Source organism: Marmota flaviventris, chromosome 12, assembly GCF_047511675.1.
Source record: "Marmota flaviventris isolate mMarFla1 chromosome 12, mMarFla1.hap1, whole genome shotgun sequence".
Classification (NCBI taxonomy): Eukaryota; Metazoa; Chordata; class Mammalia; order Rodentia; family Sciuridae; genus Marmota; species Marmota flaviventris.
The window spans coordinates 79,901,624-79,920,608 of record NC_092509.1 but is presented as its reverse complement, the minus strand read 5'-3'; the positions used below and the strand labels follow the sequence as shown (position 1 = coordinate 79,920,608).

At 48.3% G+C, this 18,985-nt stretch overlaps 1 protein-coding gene and 1 non-coding gene across 2 annotated transcripts in view; one reads left to right on the top strand and one right to left on the bottom strand.

The window, feature by feature from the left end:
• Positions 1-18,985, top strand: part of Pkp1 (plakophilin 1) — a 45,173-nt gene that overhangs the window by 1,477 nt on the left and 24,711 nt on the right. Inside the window, exon 2 of the mRNA XM_027945708.2 lies at positions 8,758-8,864. Within this exon, the coding sequence (XP_027801509.1) occupies positions 8,758-8,864 (107 nt within the window). The remainder of the gene's footprint in view (positions 1-8,757; positions 8,865-18,985) is intronic.
• Positions 10,435-10,561, bottom strand: LOC114100872 (small nucleolar RNA SNORA40). The gene has a single exon (XR_003584158.1). It is a non-coding gene; the product is annotated as a small nucleolar RNA SNORA40 (small nucleolar RNA).

Below are 18,985 nucleotides of genomic sequence, written 5' to 3'. Positions count from 1 at the left end.
AGTAAGAAGTCCACATGTTAGAATTCTTAATTTGTTTATTGCTTTTTAAAATTTATTTAGCTAACTTTATTAAAATGCTAGTAAAGACTGCACACAGGAGTGTGCAAATAAGCCCAGGGCAGTCCGGACTTATTTATTAAGTCCAGCCCCAGGAAAGCAAGAGAGGCAGGACTGAGGCAGAAGGAGGCAAAAGATATAGACCTGCCCATTCTCCCATCGGGCACACACACCAGCTCGAATGCCCTACCTCTGGCTTCTGGCCTCTTGTTTCCCCATTCTGAGTGGCCCCAGGGTAGAGATAAGGACAAGAAACACGGCTGTAGTAGGTCAAGGTCTTTTCTGTACTCTTTGCTCTTGTTTCATTCCTGGTCCTTCTGCCAGATTTCCACTCACTTGCCCCACTTCCCTTTTATTTAGTGCCCTGCTAACTCCTTACTAGCCTCTTTTGAAAGTAGGTTTTAGAATGAGAAAATGCTGCCATTTCTGGCCACAGCCCAGGGTGCAGCTCAAGCCTACCTATTCTTCTCTGCAAGAGACTTGCCTGTCCCTCCTGTCCCATCTCCACCCCATTCCATTCAGCCTCAGCTCCTGGCTCAAAGCTCCAAAAAAAAAAAAATCTCAACCTGGCTCCTGGTACCCCAAACAGCCCTGTCACCCCACCTGTGGTGACATTAGCTGTGCAGCTGTCATCATGGAAAGCCTTGGTCTTTAGTCTTTGTGGGCAATGTCCATCTAATGGGGTCTCAATTCTGAGTACCCAACGAGTTGATGACCACGATGGCTAATGCATACCTATCCAGGAACTCTCCAAGGACTGACCCTGTGGGTGGGTCTCCTCTACCCTCAGCCTCTGGGGAGGTTCCCATCAGGGGCCAGTTTCTCCATCGTCATCCTAGCTGGAAAAGGCTGTTGGGCCACTTGGAGCTGGTGTTTCTGGTTTGTCTGGCTTTGTTTTCATCAGATTTCTCTGTCCTCTCCATCAGAAACGCCCAAGCATTTCTCATTTGCTCCGTGGTAACCCAAATGCTCATCTTGCTTGTGTTGGTCTCTGTGCTGTGAGCCTGCTTTCCCTGCCGGGACGAGCTCGCCGCTGTGGAAGGACATTGGCACCTGGATAGGCTCAAATTCTCCTTCGGTCTTCTACAAAAGCAAAGAGTCAGTTTTTCTGGGGTCTTTGATCTTCTCTGGCCCCCTGAATCCTATCCAGGGTCGCCCTAGTTAGGAACGTCCACTTTAGTGAAGACCAGCCCCGCCCCACAGGTTAATTGACAACGCAGCCCGCTGCTTCTTGTCCCTGGTGAGGGATAATCAGGAACTGGCTACCTGTGGGCCTAGTGACAGAACCAGCCTTTCCTCAGACTCCTGTCACGACAGTTCTTTTCTGTCTTGTCAGTGTGTTTAGAGGAGTGTGTGCCCTGAGACCTGGGAGAAGGACCTACCTCTGTGGAAAGAGTCTGGTGACAAATGCCCATCTCCACCCACACCTTCCCTGAAACGTCGCCAACTAGGCAGACATCTCACCCTGGTCACAGAGTGTTCCTGCGAGGAATAAGGGGGTCTCTGTGACTGAAGACCCTGCAGAAGGAGGTTGCTATGACCTGCCTACCCATCTAGAACTGGCCCCCAAGTGTTATTCCCCTGTGCTTTCAGGGTGTCCCTGTGTGAGTCAGGGTATCAGGTACTTTTATTTCCAGATTGTGTGCTTGTCTACAAGGCTCTCTTTAGGCTGTCTTCCTAAAGCTTCACCCTAATTTTATTTGATCCAAAGCCAAATATCCCTACCACCAGGAACACACATCACAACCAAATTCCACAGGACCTTCCCTTCCATACCACTTCCTCCAGAGAAATCAGCACCACCAGTGCTATTGGCCTGCTCTGTGCTGCCTCTTTGACATACGGGATTGTTCATTTCAGCCCTGGGCCTTAGTTCCCCTTCTCAGAAGTACCATTTCCTACCTGCAATGTAGAGTCTTTATTGCCCTTTGCTCAGAGATCTGCTTGGAGCAAGTGTATTGGGGAGCTGCCCAGCTTGCCCTCCATGCCTCTTGCATCCATCCAGGCTCCTAGGGGGCAGGCTTGGGCCAGCTCCATAGACAGCGTGGTGAAGGAGTGCCCTGGGAACCTCCGCCTCTGGTGGCTTTTTGTGTTTGTGTTGGGTTGTGTCTCAGCATGAACCTCTGCCCAAGGAAGGCTCTGCTCATTCTGCTTTCTTGAAAGTTGCCCTCACCTAACCATAGGCCATGGCTGGGCGTCACTCTGGGGTTGTTTTCTCAGGACCCAAGCTGAGATGAGAGATGATAAAGGCTATTTATGCTTTAGCTTGTTTCAGTGGCAAAACATGCTAATTAAACTTCAAATGAACTAATTCTTTTTTCTTTACCATGTACCTTGGCTTGAAGTTGGGGTTTTAGTCAGAATTTCTGGTGGCCTGTTACAACACATGCAAAAATGCCGAGTATTCCCCAGTGTTTGGAGGCAATTGTTGTTTGTTTCCATGGATCCCGTCCTGTGCTCGGCTCATTGGCAGAAAATTTTTAAAAAACCAAATTCCTTCCCCCGTACCAAATTATGTATATCAATATGCCCATTGTTTGAGGTTTAAAAATCTGAGAAGTACTTCTGTGACGAGGTGGGACTTCTGGAAAGGTGTATGACGTTTGAACAAAATGAAATGGACAAATATTATTAGATATCTATTCAAAGTTCTTTATAGGCATATGCCACACATAACATAGCACATTACGTATGTTATGTACACATACGTATAGACAAGCACACAACACACATGCATGCATACACATCACTGTATACACACATGTATGCACACACACTCAGCATGTACGAATACACACACCCACACACGTAGACACACCTATAGCCATATACACATGTATTCCCACACACATACACAGCACACATGCACATATATATATATATGTATATATATATATATATATTGAACACACTCCCCCACATGTTCACATACCCTTGCTAAGAACATATATACATGAGTACACACACATGCTTGCACATGTACACACACCTTGCAGTGTGTGTTGTACCAGGAGCCCAGCCTGGCCCCTGCTGCTGGCTGGTGTATGGTGCTAGACAAATCACTGCCTCTCTCTGGGTCTCTGCAACTGTCAGAGGGTGGCTTAGATCATGTCAGAAGAGCTTTGTGATGGCAAATCTCTTTGGAAGGAGATTTCAAAACTTCCTACCTCTGCAAACCCTTTGCCCAAGCTGCCTGCAGAAAAGCTCCTTCCCTGAAGGCACAGTGCTCTTTGGGTTTCTCTTGCAAACATCCTAATATCCAGAAATAAAGTTCTAATCCACTATTCTCAAACTTGGCTACACATTGGAATTAACTGGGAATTTAAAAATGCAAATGCCTGGGTCTGGCTCTCAAAAGTTCTGACTTAGTCAATATGGAAGACAGAGTGGGAGGCAGCACTTTAAACTCCCAGGTGATTCTGTTGTGTGGCAAATGTCAGGAACCAGTGTTGTAGTCCCCATCCTTCAGTCACACTTGGGCCCGCCACAAGGGATTGCCCCTGTACCCTAACATAACACCTTTCTCTCTCTCTCTCTCTCACGCATGCGTGTGCATGCCCACATCTAATGTAGTAGTTGCTGGTGATGGGTTTTTGCTCTGGACCTCCACTAGGAAGCCACATCCCATTCCTTGCCCACTCTAACCTACTGCCCTGCCCCCTGTGGCAGGCCCGTCCCCACAGGATGCTCCCATGCTCCACCTAGTCCTTGGGTTTGGTGGTGGCCATGCTTGGATTATCAGAAAGAGCCCCAGATTCCGACAGAGCTGGGCTTGACACGTCCCAGCAGAATCCTGGGGAGTCACATGTGCTGGTGAGGGAAAGGAGAGAGCACCCAATTTGTTTCAGCATTTCTATTCTGTGCATGTGCCCAGGTAAAGGCCGAGAACCACACCAGAGTGCCTGGTGAGGTTGTACTGAACTCCTCGCCTCCTCAGGCTCCTGGAAGCTCCAGAGTGGGAAGAGCAGTCCTCAGTGCTCCCAGGAGCCAGGTAGAGGGCCAGGAGATGGCCGGCCACTCTTCCTGTTGAGACATGTGGCCTGATTGTCCTACCCGCTCCTGAACATCTCTGAGGGATGTTGTCTCAGAAGTGTCTTCCTGACAATTCTTGTTTCCTCATTTAAAGTCCCCTTGCTATGGGCCTCGCCCTGGACAGAATGGGTGGAGGAGATTTTAGAGAATGAACTAAAGCCGTTTTCAATGCTGAAAGATGATGGGCTTCTTTCTCAAGCTCTTCATGCTGAGGGATAGCTGGGCTTGATTCCAATGCAGAAGGAGCCAAAAGAGACCTCAGCCTTACATAGGAGACAGAAGCAGCAGAGATAAACCTCTGGAGAAGCTGACCTGTGACATGTCCCTTGCCCAGCAAAGGGGATAGATTTGGGAGAAGGGAAGAGCAGAGGGGCTTCTAGGTGCCTTCTTCCCCTGGGGACTGCCTGTTGGTCAGGCAGGCCAGTGTTCTGAGAGCCCTGGTCCTGGGATGGAGAAAGGTGGATCTAGTTGATGTAGAAGATCCTAGTTTGAATGGGGGACACCCAGACCCTGCTTTCTGGAGGAAGGCTACATAGGACACACACATGAGTACACACACACACACACACAGAGGGTATACAGCACAACACCCCAAGGGACCCACAGAGTAAGCAGTGGTTATACTAGAGGGCTTGGAGTGCTCGGGGCTGGGTGGGGTCACCTTTCTTAGCTGAATTTTGTTCAAGGTTTTGAATACAAGGAGAGGGATTGGCTAAGAAGGAGAGAAAGAATGTTTCAGGTGCAGTGGGTGTGACCTACTTGAAAGCCTGGAGGTAGAAGAGGATGAGTCACCCTGCAATGGTTTGCCTGTCCCCATGGGTGAGACAATTCCATGTATCCTAACAGGGAGCTGCCTCCATTTTCAAAGGTTTTTGTAGGTGAGAAAGTTTGGGTTACCTCTATGGGCATAAGAGATAATCAGCCGGACCTTGTCCAAGGCACCCAGGGGAAGTTGCATGCAGAAATTGATCTTCCAAGTGGTAGATTTTCTGACTCAGTTTTGCACATTGAAACTTCATATTGGCATAAAACAAGACAAGCTCTCTGGACAGACCAACCCCAATTGCTTGTATGTTAAGGAAAGCAATAGATGCTCAGAGGTATTTGTATGTTGACCTTGGGGTTCTATGGGTGGGCAAATGCCTTCTGGGGATGACATGGAAGTTGGGCTGGCTGCCAGCTTCACTGTGAAGCCACCATCTTTTTGCTCATGGTCAACGCACCTGTTTGGAGAGAAGAGTAGGAAGGCATGTGATTGGCTGAGAGGATGGTGGTGATTCTGTGGAGTGACCTGGGAGCAAGGACCATCTCTCTTTACCTCTCCTAGAACCAAGAATCCTACTCTAGGGAGTGGCTTTGGTTGTCTGAAACTGCACACAGCTCCTGTCTTGTCCCATTTTATGCCACCCATTGGAAACCTCCTGGGTGGAGGAAGCCCTGGTTGAATAGAATTCAGAGACCCTGATCCCATTTGGCATTAAATGGAGACGCTGAGCATCTAGGCACCAGGTATCGGAGACCTTCACCACAGGGCTGGGCAGGGGAGAAGAATTGGTCAACAGAAACTGCCAGCTTGCACCAGTTAGATCCAGTCCCTGCTGGAGCAGTGCCCTGTACCCCAGATCCTCAGGAAAGTAGAAATATGATTCTTGCTTTGGAAAGTGCCCAAAGTACCTGTTGGTAAAGACTGGTATAGACAGAAGACAGAGATGGAGGTATCATTAGTCAGGAAAGGCTTCCCAGAGTGAGTCTGTAGAAGTGGGGAAACTGGGTGGAGAAGGGATTAACAACATTGACCTCATTGAGAAGTCCCATGTTCTTGCTGTTGAACTTGGCTTTTAGAGGACATTGCTTACCAGCCATAACCCAGGGGTCAGGAGCAGGGGAAACAGCTTTTCTGCATGAGTAGGTCTCTTATAGACAGAGCTCACCTGCCACCTGACCACTCAGTTATCTAGCACACTGCTGGTGTGACTTCAGGTGTGTGGCATCTCTGGACTCCCCCCTCCCTTGACGCCATTGCTGTAAGTGCAGCTGCCTTATGCCAGAGAGGTAGGACTGGCTGGTGTGATGGCAGCCTTGCTCTCACAGGGAGCCAAGCAGTCCCCGGTTGCAGACAAGTTTTGAAAGATAACTTTAGCAACTTTCTGGAAGGTTCCAGAGGCCTTGGTCCAACCAAGTAAAAGTTACAGCCCACACTTCTTGTCACCAGAACAGACTTATGGCTGGGACATGGTCACTGGTTTGGGGCACTATAGAGCATCCCACCCCTGCTTCTACATACATGTGTCCACCCCCTCCCTCCATAGCATCTGAGCTCCCCACCTTTGTACAGAGAAGAACATGTGAGAGGGCAGCGGGGCAGGTGTGGGAGGAGGAGGCGCTTCATCTGAAGACCTGGAGGGAAAGTCCCGTCGAGCTGATCAAGGGCGGAGGCCCCAGTGGGAACCTTTGGGGGATGCCTCTCCAAGTCGGAGTCCCCCCTGGGGCTCCATAGAACCCATCTGTCACCACCCCAGATTTTCCATCTGGAAGCAGCTGGCTGACCCATGCCTGCCCTTTGGAGAGAAATACCTCTCATAAGGTGAGAACCAGGCAGACTCTGGCCTGCCAAGCCTTAGCAGGGGTAATAGTGGGCTGGACAGAGGGGAGGCAGGGACCTGGCTATCAGCTCCCTAGAGCCCTGACTGTGTGTGCCTGGCTGCACCCTCTTCTCTGTGAACTAACTAGTTCTGGGTGACTGATCCCACAAGACTCCTCCAGTCTTCCCAGAGAAGCAGCTGCAGAGAGGGTGAGAAGCTAGCTGGCTGCATTATCAGCGGTTTGGAGTAAGTCAGGGCCCAGTGGGCCATGGCAGAGTCCCAGGGCTTGCTCAAATGGGAAGGTCCTCAGTAGTGGGGGCTGGACCTGGGCCGTCGAGGATTTCAGGCATAGGGTTCTCTGGAAGAACCTTGAGGCAGGTGGCAAAGGAGGCGATGGTTAGCTTTAGATGTTTGTTCTTCTTCCTTGAAAGCTGAGCTTTGTCTCAGGAGAAGTCCAGCCCTTCTGAATGCCATTGAACTTGTGTCACTATAATAATACAACCATGCAATACTGGAGCTCTATGGGGCCTTTGGGGTGCAGAGAAGCCAACACCCTCTTTTTACAGAAGAGGAAGCTAAGATCCAGAGAAAGCATGTCACTTGCCTAAGTGCCAGATGGGATTGATTTCAATAAGTCTTGTCTCTAGTCCAGGGCAAGTTGTGACTGCCACAGCCCAATAGCCTTAATGTTCATCGGTCTTCTATGATAGGGAATGGGAGTTAAGGGAAGTGCCCTCTTTTGTGACCTATGTATGGGCATATGGCACTGGACAGAGGAGGTATCCCCAAGAAGAGATGCTGGCCTCTTTCCAATGCTGCGCCTCTGATATTCCCATTGACCTCAGCTCAGACCATCCAGTTGCTGGGAAAACTCTTGAAGTCTCAGTGGGTATGGCAGAAGAGGAGGGGCTGATAGGCCAGGGGACACCACCAACCAAGCCCTCTTCCCCCTAGACAGGGTTTCAAATAGGGAGTGTGACAATGGCTTTAGGGAAAAAAATTGTGCACATTCCTGCCAGGAGGCTCTTGTTGGATCCCTCTTACCTTCATTCCCAGAGGCCACATTTAACAAGAGTGTACAGCAAAACCTGCTCTAGAAGTCTGGGCCTTGGGTCCATGGCTTGACCCTCATGGAACTCCCAGGGTATCTGAGGGAACGGGCAGTGATGGATACAGAAGTCAGGACAGTATGTGTTCAGAGGCTGATCAGAATGAGCTTCCCAGAGGAGGTGAGTCTTGAGACCCATGAGAGTCAATGGTTGTAACCCAGGAGGGAAGGCAGAGTTAGCAAGGGAAATGGAGTTAGCAGGAGAGTCCTGCAGAGTTGGGGATGTCCCTCAGAGCCCCCATGCCAATCTGGTGAAAGGGGGAAGGGGGGGGTCCCACCAGGAACCCAAAATCTAGTTCTGCTTTTTGTGATTCAAAGCCACTTTACCCCTAATAACCCTAATGACACTCTGTCTTCCCTTGGAGCCTGTCATTTGTGGGTCTCCAAACACTGTGAAAACATTAATTAATCCTCACCGGTCCTTTGAGGTTGATCGCTTCTCCCTCTTCAGTTGGAGAGCCTCGGAAATGAAGGAAGAGGCGGAAGGTAACCTGGTCATCTGTTGGGGCTGGGCTTAGGTTTGAATCCAGACTCTCATCAGCCTTCGCCGCTCTGTGGCTTTGACCTTGGGGCTCTGGACCTGTAATGTCGAGATCCTGCCTGCCTTCCCCAAGTGAGAAGTTGATCTTTGCGGAATACAGAGTCATGATTCCCTGGACTGGAATAGCAGTGCTTCAAGACCCTCTGGGCCACCTCCTGACTTGTATGTGTCAACCAGCCTCAAGCCACAGGGAAGCTATTAGACTCTCCAAAATAGGTCAACTGAAACTCTCTGTTGCATTGTCCCTGCAACAGTCTATGGTGGCCTTTCCCTTGGCCCTGGCTGTGGAGGGAGATGGAGATTGCCCACCCTCCTCCTTCAGGAATTCAGATCAATCTCCTCCATGGGAGTGGGAGACCTGGATGCCGGGGATGCCCTAGGAGGATGGGGGAACATTATTGCCATCCCTGTGGTAACCCCCTTCTTTTGCTCTCCAGGTTCCATGTACGATGGCTTGACTGACAACTATAACAACTATGGGACCACCAGCCGGAGCAGCTACTACTCCAAGTTCCAGGCAGGAAATGGCTCGTGGGGCTATCCGGTAAGGGACTGCTTCCATTCAAAAGGACCTGGAATGTTTGGGGGGATTATTTGGGGTTCCAGGTGGAGAAGGCCTGCACTGCTTGCTAAGAAATAGTGATATAGGTCTTGGCTAGTGGGTCAGGGGTCATCAGTTCTGCAGTTCTTTGGTAGCTGGTTCAGCATGTAGTCTCACCTTTGGCTGGTAGGTTATATCTGAATGAACATTTTAGACAAAACATAAAGAAGAGAGCATTTAAAAATCAATTTTCCTATATGTTTGATTCAATCATGTATTTGAGAGAAGTTTGAATTCTTAAGGCCAATTTATAGACCTGTTTAGCTGTTTCTAGGAAAATCCTGAAAAGTGTTCCTTCTTTAGTATGTTCTGATGGCCAAGGAGGGACTCTAGAAGGTCCTCTGAGGTCAAAAGAGCATGTCCACTGCAGCAACTCCTGCAAAAAGGGGTAGGTGCTGGAGTGAATCCTTGCTTGAGTTTTAAGTCAGACAAACTTGGGCTAACATTTGAGCTGTCACTCACTAAGCTTGTGACTTTGAGTAAGTTACTTCATCCTCTGGCCTCGAGTTCAGGTAAAGCAGACATTACAAATTCTACTTGGGAGTATTGTCAGGATTAAATGAACTAGTGTGCATTAAAAAAAAAAAAAACAGATTACAACAATTCTTTAAAAATTCATATGGCTAGAGATTATTCTAGATCCTTTAATCCTGATTCAGTCTCTCTCTTCCTATATGATTTCAACCCACTTTACCCATCTGACCATTTACTGAATATATATTTACTGAGGGGAACTCTGTGCCAAGCACTATAGTAGGCGCTTTTGATATAATTGTACAAACCAATACAGTTTTCTTCTACTCTAAAATCAGGGGTGCCAGGCACTCTGAAATTCTCCCAGTCCCCAAATTCTATGAGTTTCATTTATTTTCACTGATCTGAATTTTAGTGTGCCTTGTTCTTGGGGATTATTTTGTGACACATTGTGGAGATAGCGGTGAAAGTCACTTCCGGGGCTCTGTCTTCTTGGGGCTCTGGATCAGTAGCATTTTCTTCCACTCCTGTTGCTCGCAGATGCCACTCCTGATTGTCAAAGATCCTGGGTCAGGGGCTAGGAAGGAGGTGGGTGGTTTATGAATGTGGTGTTCTTTTGTCATTGGTTTGATTCAATTCTTTTTTTAATTTTTTAGTTGTAGTTGGACACAATACCTTTATTTTATTTGTTTTTTATGTGGTGCTGAGGATCGAACCCAAGGCCCCGCAGGTGCTAGGTGAACACTCTACCACTGAGCCACAACCCCAGCCCTGTTGATTCAGTTCTTTTGGGACTAATATTTAGTGACTGTGTATTTTTCACGTATTTGTTGGGCACTAAAAATAAGAGAATTAAATTTGCTGCAGTTTTTCCATGATTTCTTTTTAAAATCCTTCCTCCTTTATCACAATATGAAAATTGGAACATTTAATCAACAAAGCTGAGATTCTTATGACCTGTGCTTTTTATTAACTTCTTAGACTTAGAACCAACCTTTTCATTTATCAATATCCCATCACTTTAAGCTCTCTTAGGTACAGTATTCCTGCTTACATGTATCAAAACTCATACTGAACAATGAGCTCTGGGTTGCAAAAGAGGATTTACTTTTTGCGCTTGCCTACAAGTCTTTGTCCAAAGTTAAACAAAAACACACACAAGTGCTATCCATGATTCTTGATGTCAGCCAACCCTCTTAAGACAACATGAATACAATAGGGATGACTGAACCCAGGAAGCTGGCAGATCAAGCACAGATGTGAAAGGGCTTTGACACAAAGGGTGATGGCCAGAAAGACCCTGAGAAATTGTCTTAGTAATGTAGGTAAAGGGATTAGGTGAAACCCAAAGAAGACAGGTTGCTGGACCCGCAATCCAAGTGAGTAATCATGCTGACACTGAAGATGTTATGTGTCCTTACATACAGGATGTCACCAGGTCAGAGCTTAGAAGTGTCACATTCTACCCTGGTTCTCTCACTCTTGGGACCACTCTGGGCATTAGTTTTCTCATCCGTAAAGTAGAAGTGTCTGCTTTCCTTGCAGGTTGATATCATACCACAATAACTGTGTTATCCAATGGACAGTGTAGCCATGGAAATCTGTAGAAGAACTCTTTGGGAGGAGGTGTTTCTGAAATCCATCCTCATGTGGCTTATGTTGAGTGCTTTGCTTCTGGTTAATTAACTCAATCCTCAGCTGTCTTGCTGACTTTAATGCTCCCACCCCTCCCTGTGCCCATTTTCTGACAACCAGTGAAAATCTCTTTCCTTCCCCGCACCCTCAGGCCCCACCCTCCTCACTCGTTTGCTGGCAGGATGGCAGACATGACTCATGACAGGGTAGCTGCTGAGGCACGTCCCGTCTCCTCTCAGTTCAGGAGAGGCTATGGGAACAGGGAAGAGCTGAGCACACACGAGGATTTGGCAGAGGGAGGGGGCCAAGCAGAGGAAGTGGAATAATTGATATTGGAGCCAGACATATAATCAGTTGAGCACTGGGCAAAACCAAATGGGGGGGTCCAGATTTAGGGAGAAGAAGAGTGGGGAAAAAATGGTCATAGAGATCTGTGGCGTGAGATAATCCCATGCCTGTGGGATTTTCCCATGGAAGGTACACCTGGCATGGAATATTTTATTTCCCACCCTCTAGTGAAACCAATATGGCAGGTGAAGGCAGGGAGCGTGGGGAGGAGGGTGTGGTTCCCCTGCACAGCGTCGTCAGCATGTCTTCTGAGAGCTGAAGAGGGACCATTTCCTGCAGACACTTTATATTCACTCAGTCAGCCAAATGCTATTGAGCAATGGCTGAGGCATGGCAGGAACTGAAGCACACTGCAGAGACAATTGAAAAGACTCTGGCTTTGTCCCCATTGAACTTCTCCTCACGTTGGGATAAGCACCGAGGTCAACAAAGAGAATGCAGGTATTCGTTGCTGAACTCGAATATTCCACTAATACTGTCCCTGCTCAAAATCTCAAGATGTTTCTAGAACCTCCAAACAGTTTTACTTTTTATTCTTTTCTTTTTCTTTTTTTGAGATGGGATCTCACAGTGTTTCCCAGGCAGGCCTCCTGGTTCCTGGACTCAAGCAATTCTCCTGCCTCAGCCTCTCCCATCCCCACACCCCAAGTAGTTGGGTTTTACAAGCTCAAAACACCATTCCTGGCTTAAACATTTTAAAATAGAGCTGTCTGTAGTGTACATATTTGAAGAGCCATACAAGAACCAGTCTCATTTCTTTATTGTCATGACCTGTGTTTGACCAGAAAATATTACCCACTTTAAGGACTTCATTCCTCAAATTTGGCTCCAGTTCCAAATATGGAAACCATCCTCAAATAACAAATTTTTGTCACCAGTGAGCAGATATTTTATTTAAATATATGAAGTATTACCTTAGAGTTTTGCTTTATATTCTGTCAGCAATAGCCTTTTAATTAAAAAAATCCTACTGTTTATAAACTATGATCAATCACCTATACCATAGATTTAGCAATTGACTATAGAGAGTCTTGTAAGGCTTAAAACAAAGTCTGACATACAAAAAGCATGGAGAGGATTAAGGAAAAGACTAGTCCAGAGAAATTAATCGGCACAGACCGTCCTTGACTTCTGGCCACTCCAGCCTCCTCCTTCAGAGACCAGGATCTGCTAGAGAACAGTGTGGGAGCCCCAGAATCCTGCAGTCCTCAGGGATTGGAGGGAGCTGGCCAGTTGGGGCAAAAGATGGGGCCGTTGGTAGCCCCACTGCCTGGTTTCTCAGATGGACAGAATCAGCTCCAAGGCTCTGGTTCTCAGAACGGGACTCACAGATATTAGAGTCCCTACAGGGTTTACATTTTGCAGTGAGGAAACTCAGACCCAAAGAGGACAAACTACTCCCAAAGGTCACACATCTGCCTAATGGTACAGCCAGGATCCCTGACCTCTAACTCCCAACCTGATGGAGTTTGGTTATGTTACCCCAAACATTTGCAATCTCTGTGATGACCATTTTATGGGTTTTCACAATCTCCACACTTTAACACTACACCCACGTTCTAGGGACTTGCAAGAGACCCAGAATTCAAATTCCTTCATTCCTCCCCTCCCTGCTTTCCAACCACTCTACTGTCCTTGGAGGACACCCTAGGTCCAACACGAGAAACAGGGCATGGTCATGATTTTTCCCTCCTAGATTCAAGCTGGGTTCCCTTGGCTATAAGCCAAAGTAAGATTTCCAGGTAAAGTATACCAAAGTACAATATTTGGGATATAATTATACTGAAAAGTTATTTGTTGTTTATTCAAAATTCAAATATAATTCTACATCTTGTGCTGCTAGAGAGAGCTAGAGTCTGGTAACCCTAGAGGATAAAAGCAAGGCTGCTTTAGGTACTTTTGTCCTATGCTAGGGACCCAAGCATAATTACTTTAGGTCACATCCATTTCTGTTGAGAAAATGGAGGCTTTGGTCCATCTTAGTTGTCCTTATAATGGGTCATTTGAATACCTTCCTCTGAGTCAGCTAAGATCGGGATGAGGGGAATAGAGAGCGATAGCCACGGTGCAACATATGATGGTGAGCACCATGTTAAATCACTCAACCACACTCAGTTCAATCCAGCCTGGCATGCTTAAGAGTGAGAATCTCCAGTGGAAGGCACAGCCTTCTATTCCAAAACTGAAAAATAGGTTTCTATCACATGGATTGGTCCCTAATGAGGCTGATTCAATTGGATTATCTTGATTCCCAGGGCATGCCTGTGAGATTAAGATAGCAATCCCCCTTTCTACCAACTCTCGTACTAAAGGGTTTTTCTTTTTTTCAAACTAAGAGGCTCATCTTGAGCATTCAGTTCTTCTGGGAGTCCTATCAAGTAAAATATTCTTTGGTTGTGGATTGGACTGAACCATCCTTCCTATGATCTAAACCTTAGAGGAAAGAAGCCAGGAGGTCTAGAACATGGCACACCATGGTGACCGCCATATTAAATCACTCAGTCATGCTCGGTTCAATCCAGCCCGATGTGCTTAAGAGTGAGAAACTCCAGGAATATTATCAAGAGAGAATTATTTGTACTAGATCTTTTTCCCCAGACCTTTGCCTAATTGATGTTGCTATTTGATGGTTCCATTATGACAGGGTCTTATACAACATGCTAGAGACTCTTACCATGAGGAGATCTGATCTTATCCACCCTAGACTCAAAGCAACCTTCTTGAGTCTTATTACAGATGAGGGAACTATGGTTCTGTGAGGCTTCAGTAGGGTATAAAAAATCAAACACAGTGCTCTCCAGGTTGGTGGCCTACCCTTGGTCAGAGTTAGCCATGTTGATTGATTGTCCACATTCAGAGTCATGGGTCAAGTACTGCAGAGGGACTTCCAGAAGGAAACATGGCAGGACCCTTGTCCTAGAAGCAACAGAACGAGAGTATTCTTACCAATCCAAAGCTAACGGAGGAGTCTGTGCCCAATGAGCTCTGGACTTTGGCCAAGAATTTTAGATTCTAGTCCTGGTTCTTCCCCTTAACAAGCTGTGTGACTCTAGTCAAGTTCCTAATCTGGCTGAGCCTCAGCCTGCCCACCTGTGAAATGGCTGAAAGTTCCTATCTCAAAGGGAAGTAAGAGAGTCATAGACATGACATCGGATCGTCAGTGGGAGACCTGGATTCCAGTCTCAGACAAACTGAGCCTTCGCCCCTCTAGGCTTTGGTTTTCTCAACAATGGAGCAAGACAGTTGGAGTAGATCTGAGCTAAAGACTCATTAAGGGTTTAGTGTGGCTTGAGAGCTGACTCAGTAGCTGCAGGGCCTCAAAGCCAAGCCCGTGGTCTCTCCAGGGTCAGAAGCAGTGTCACCTCCTCCAGCCCAGCTTTCTGCTTCAGGCCTCCAGATGGATGAAGGCTTTGCAGTTCCTCTCTGCTTTCATGTGAGCATCTCCAGGCCCCAGTTAATTAGCCCTTACAAGGGGGGAGAGAGTAGGACTGCATTTACTTTAGCTTTACAGAGAGGGAAACTGAGGCACAGCAAATAGCTCTGCTGAGTAACTACCCTGAATTAAAACTGAGACTCAACCCTCTCCTCTGCTCCCTTACCCCGCCCCTTCCTAACTCTGAGCACCACTTTCCAGGTGTGTGAGCTGGCCTCCTTTGACAGTACTTGCTGGGCCTCTGTCTTTTCTTGAAAAGTCCAGGTGAGAGGAAGAGAGACTAGACCACAGCCTCCTGCTCCCATGCAGGCATGGATCCTGCTCCACGAGGGAGTGATTGATGTGTTTGCCAACTCAGTGTCCCTGTTGCCAGCTCGTGACTCACTCCCACCCAGCCCTAGGAGATAGGAGGGTCCCACAAGGGCCCTAGGCTCTCACCCAACAAGAAAAGGCAATGATCCTACTTGCCAAGGGACAGAATGTGCCTCAGAGAGAGAATGGAGGTAAGTGAGAGAGTTGACAGGGAGGCTCCCGGGGCGCCCCTCCCTGTGGAAGGCGGTGGCCGAGCGTGTGGTATGTTTTCACAGACAAATCACTGCTATGGGGACAACTCCCTAGATTTAAGCTGTGTAGCAAAGATCTACGTCTGGAGGGTCCCGTGGACATGGGCTGTCCTTTATAGGCCACAGGCTTTATAAACCCTGAGAAGTTTCTGACATTCTTAGGATTGGGGACAAACTCGGGAGCGTCCTTTCTGTGCCTGCTTTGCCCTCCATGGGAAAAGCAAGTGTGACTTGAGGCCTCTTCTCCTGACTGAAGACTGGGTAAGCCAGGGAAGCCTGTTGAGTAGAGAGAAGGAAAACCTGGTCCAGGGGCCCATACCCCATCACTACCCCTGGGTGTCTGATGGGACCCTCTTCCTCCTGGGCTCAGGTGTATCGTCACATGCAGCTCTGACATCATACTCCGTCCTTCCTTAAGGGAGAGAAGGGGGATGCCCCCACTCGGCCTCAGCACTGGGGGCCTACAAAGAGGAGTATGTGTTCTGGTGATCATGTGCAAATGGTGCTCTCCCTGGAGGGGCTCCTCCAGATGGAGGAAACTGGGACAACTGAACTTTGAACTGGAAGTGAAAGTAAAGGAGAAGGGAGCTAGCCGACCAAGGGATGGAGGGTGGAGGAGGAGCGCTCCTGGGCCTGGGGTACCTTTCTGACTGTTCACAAGAATGGGCATCATCCAGAGGAGGGTAGCTGCTAACAAAGAGCCACCTCTAGAGGTCTTTCCAGCCTCCCTGGTCTCCGGTGGCCCATCCCAAAGGCCCCAGAATGCAGGATGTGCCCCAGAGCTGAGCAAGTGGGCTGCTCTCCCCCCTGTTCTTGCCCTGAGGAGGAGCCAGAACCCAGGATCCCTGTCCTGGGTGTGTTGTCCCTTGTGGGGGAGGGGGAGGAAGGCCAGGCAATTTGGCAGATTGTTCAGGGAGAGATGTCACTGCCAATGGATTCAGTATGATAGCGGCATGGCTTGTGGGAAGTATCCGGCATAGACAGCCCAGGACACAGTCACAGGCATTCTCAGAAGGATCGCAGGAAGGAATGGCACTCTCCACTGAGGTGACAGAAACTTGTCCACTTGGGTAGAGCTCTGACCTTCCGGCCGGGCAGGGCAAACTCATACTTAGATTGAAACACCTGGGGCTCAGTCGCTTCCGTTCTGACCAGGTTCTGGGAGACAGGTTAATTCTCTGGCTACAGAGAATATGGGATAGTGTTGTCTCCTGCAAAAGAAAGTTTCTGGAAAACTTGACCAGTGCTCTCTTCCCTCCAATCCCATTACCACCCTTACCCCACCACTGTCACATATTTCAAGTGTAGGCTCTGAAACTTTAGAGGGAAGATTTGAAGAATCAAGGATAATTGTAAGTTTCTTTATTTCACTCCAGAAGAAATCAGTGGAGTCTTGTTTGGGGGTCCCTTTTACAGAGGGCAAAAAATGACACAACTAACAAGTCTTTAGAGTCCTTATAATATAGTTAATAACACCGAACAGATGAAACGACAGCACATGAGAGGATATGATTAACAGCTAACTCCTGCGGCACAGGCTGCAGGCCTCTTTCCTCTGTAAATGAAGGGGTCGGCCCAGGTGTCCCCAACCTGTCTCCCCCAAGTGCAGTGCCAGGAATCTTGGAGATTTGGGGACAGGGGCCCTGTGGTCTGGGTTGTAAAAGGTACGGGCTGTGACGCAACCTGGGTCCCACTGCATTCTCCCAGTTAGCTCTCATGTCCTTGGGATGATCCCTTGAGCTAGTGGAGCATTCTGAATCTACACAGAGTACTCATACCCTCATGTCCCCACCTGATCCTTCTGTCTGTGTGAGATCAGTAGGGAACCAGCTGTCCTTTTCCCAGTGTGATTTGCCAGGAAATTAAGCTTTGGAACAGAGCAGGGGCTCGCCTTGTGCTCACAGGTAGATTTGGCAGAACTGAGTCCCTGTGGACTTGAGGTCGATGTGACGCCTGAGGGGAGAGGGAGCCAGGAAGACAGGGGTTGGGGAGAAAGGGGAGTGGGGTCTCTGCCTTGCTGGGAAAGTTCAATGTCAAAAAAGCAGGGGACAGCAAGAAGGGTCATTGAAACAAAGTGGGGGCATGGTGGGGAGGTGTTGGGGGAATCTTCTGATGGTTCTTTGCTGCTTTGGGAATTTTTCTTTTGTGACTGGGCCCCAGTGAGACAAATGCAGCAGCATTTCCCAAGTGGGTGGGAGGGCCATCCCCACCCTTTGCTAGGGTGAGGCTCCGCTTTCTCCCCCAGGGCCCTGGCAAGTCTCTGCGAGGCCTGCCTGCCCCAGGAGCGCAAACTCAGCTGAAAAACAAAATTGTATCAGGAGGCGGGGTGTGGGGAGAGATGCAGCAGGGGCTCCTCCCCTCCCACCCCCACCCTACACCCCAGGGCGGGGCCTGGAAGGACACAAAGACAGGGCTAAGATAGGCCAACAAGAGGCTGTGACTTCAGCAAGGGCTGGTTATAGATTGCCGATGCCAGTAGCTTTACAGTAGGGCTGTCTGTAGTTGGGGAGATGGAGGCTCAGAGAGGTAAGCTGATTGCCCAAGGCTGCACAGCTAGACTGGAACCCAGTTCCTCAGCTCTTTAACCCAACTCCTACCCACACTTCCTTTGCCACTGTGAGCCATCGTGTTTCCTTGAATAGAGGGTATTTGAACTCTGATGGCACAATTTCCCTCAAACCATCATATCAACTGTTATTTACCTGTTTTTCAAGGAATTATTTTTAAATTTCATTGCATTTATTTTGAAAGGAAACTAGATCATTAACTCAAAGGAAAAAAAAAATTTAAAAAGAGAAAACTAGAATCCTTTGCCATAAAGGAAGGCTAACCATGACCTTAACAACAAATAATAATAATTAATAGGAAGAAACAGAACATTATTTAATTCTAGCAAGGTAGGTTTGCCTGAGAGAAAATTGTGGTTTGTTTTGCTCAGAAAGGGAGGTTGGCAAGTACTAAGGAAACATACTGGCTCCCAACCCGGCTTTCTCTTTGTGGTTTTCAAAATGGAAAGGCAAAGAGCTTCAGTGTTAGTTATTGCCATGTTCTTAAATCCCCTAAAGTCACCTGGCAGCCACCAATGGTGCATGACAGCGCGTGGGGGAGACTTGGGGGCATTAGCTAATGGTTCAAGGTGGTTTTCCCACAGTGGTCCTGCAGATCAGGCAGAGGCCCAAGGAGGAAAGCACCCACTGAGACCTCTCACCCAGGCCACCTGCCCACTAGGCTAAATACTTTTTTCAATGGAGCAGGTCCAGATGCTGTTTCTGACTGACCTCTGTCGGTCTCCATACCATCAGGGCTTGCTGAGCACTGAGCTCTGTGGGATGACTGTCCTTGGGAGCCCACCTGGAGAGGGTCCTTGGGAAAGCTCCTAGTTTCTTCCACATTTGCTTATGGCCCTAAGCTCCTCTCGGGAGTGCTGGGGGCAGAGCAGGGTTGCTCAGGGCCGGTGCAGCCCAGCCGGGTCTGTGCAGTGGTGCATCTGTAGTAGGGTGTGGTTGGAGGGACACGAACCAGCCACTGACCCCACCATTGCTCTTGTGGCTTTAGTCAGGACAAACTAGTTATTAAGATCACAGGGTCTCCTTGCCACATGTACCCCTTTG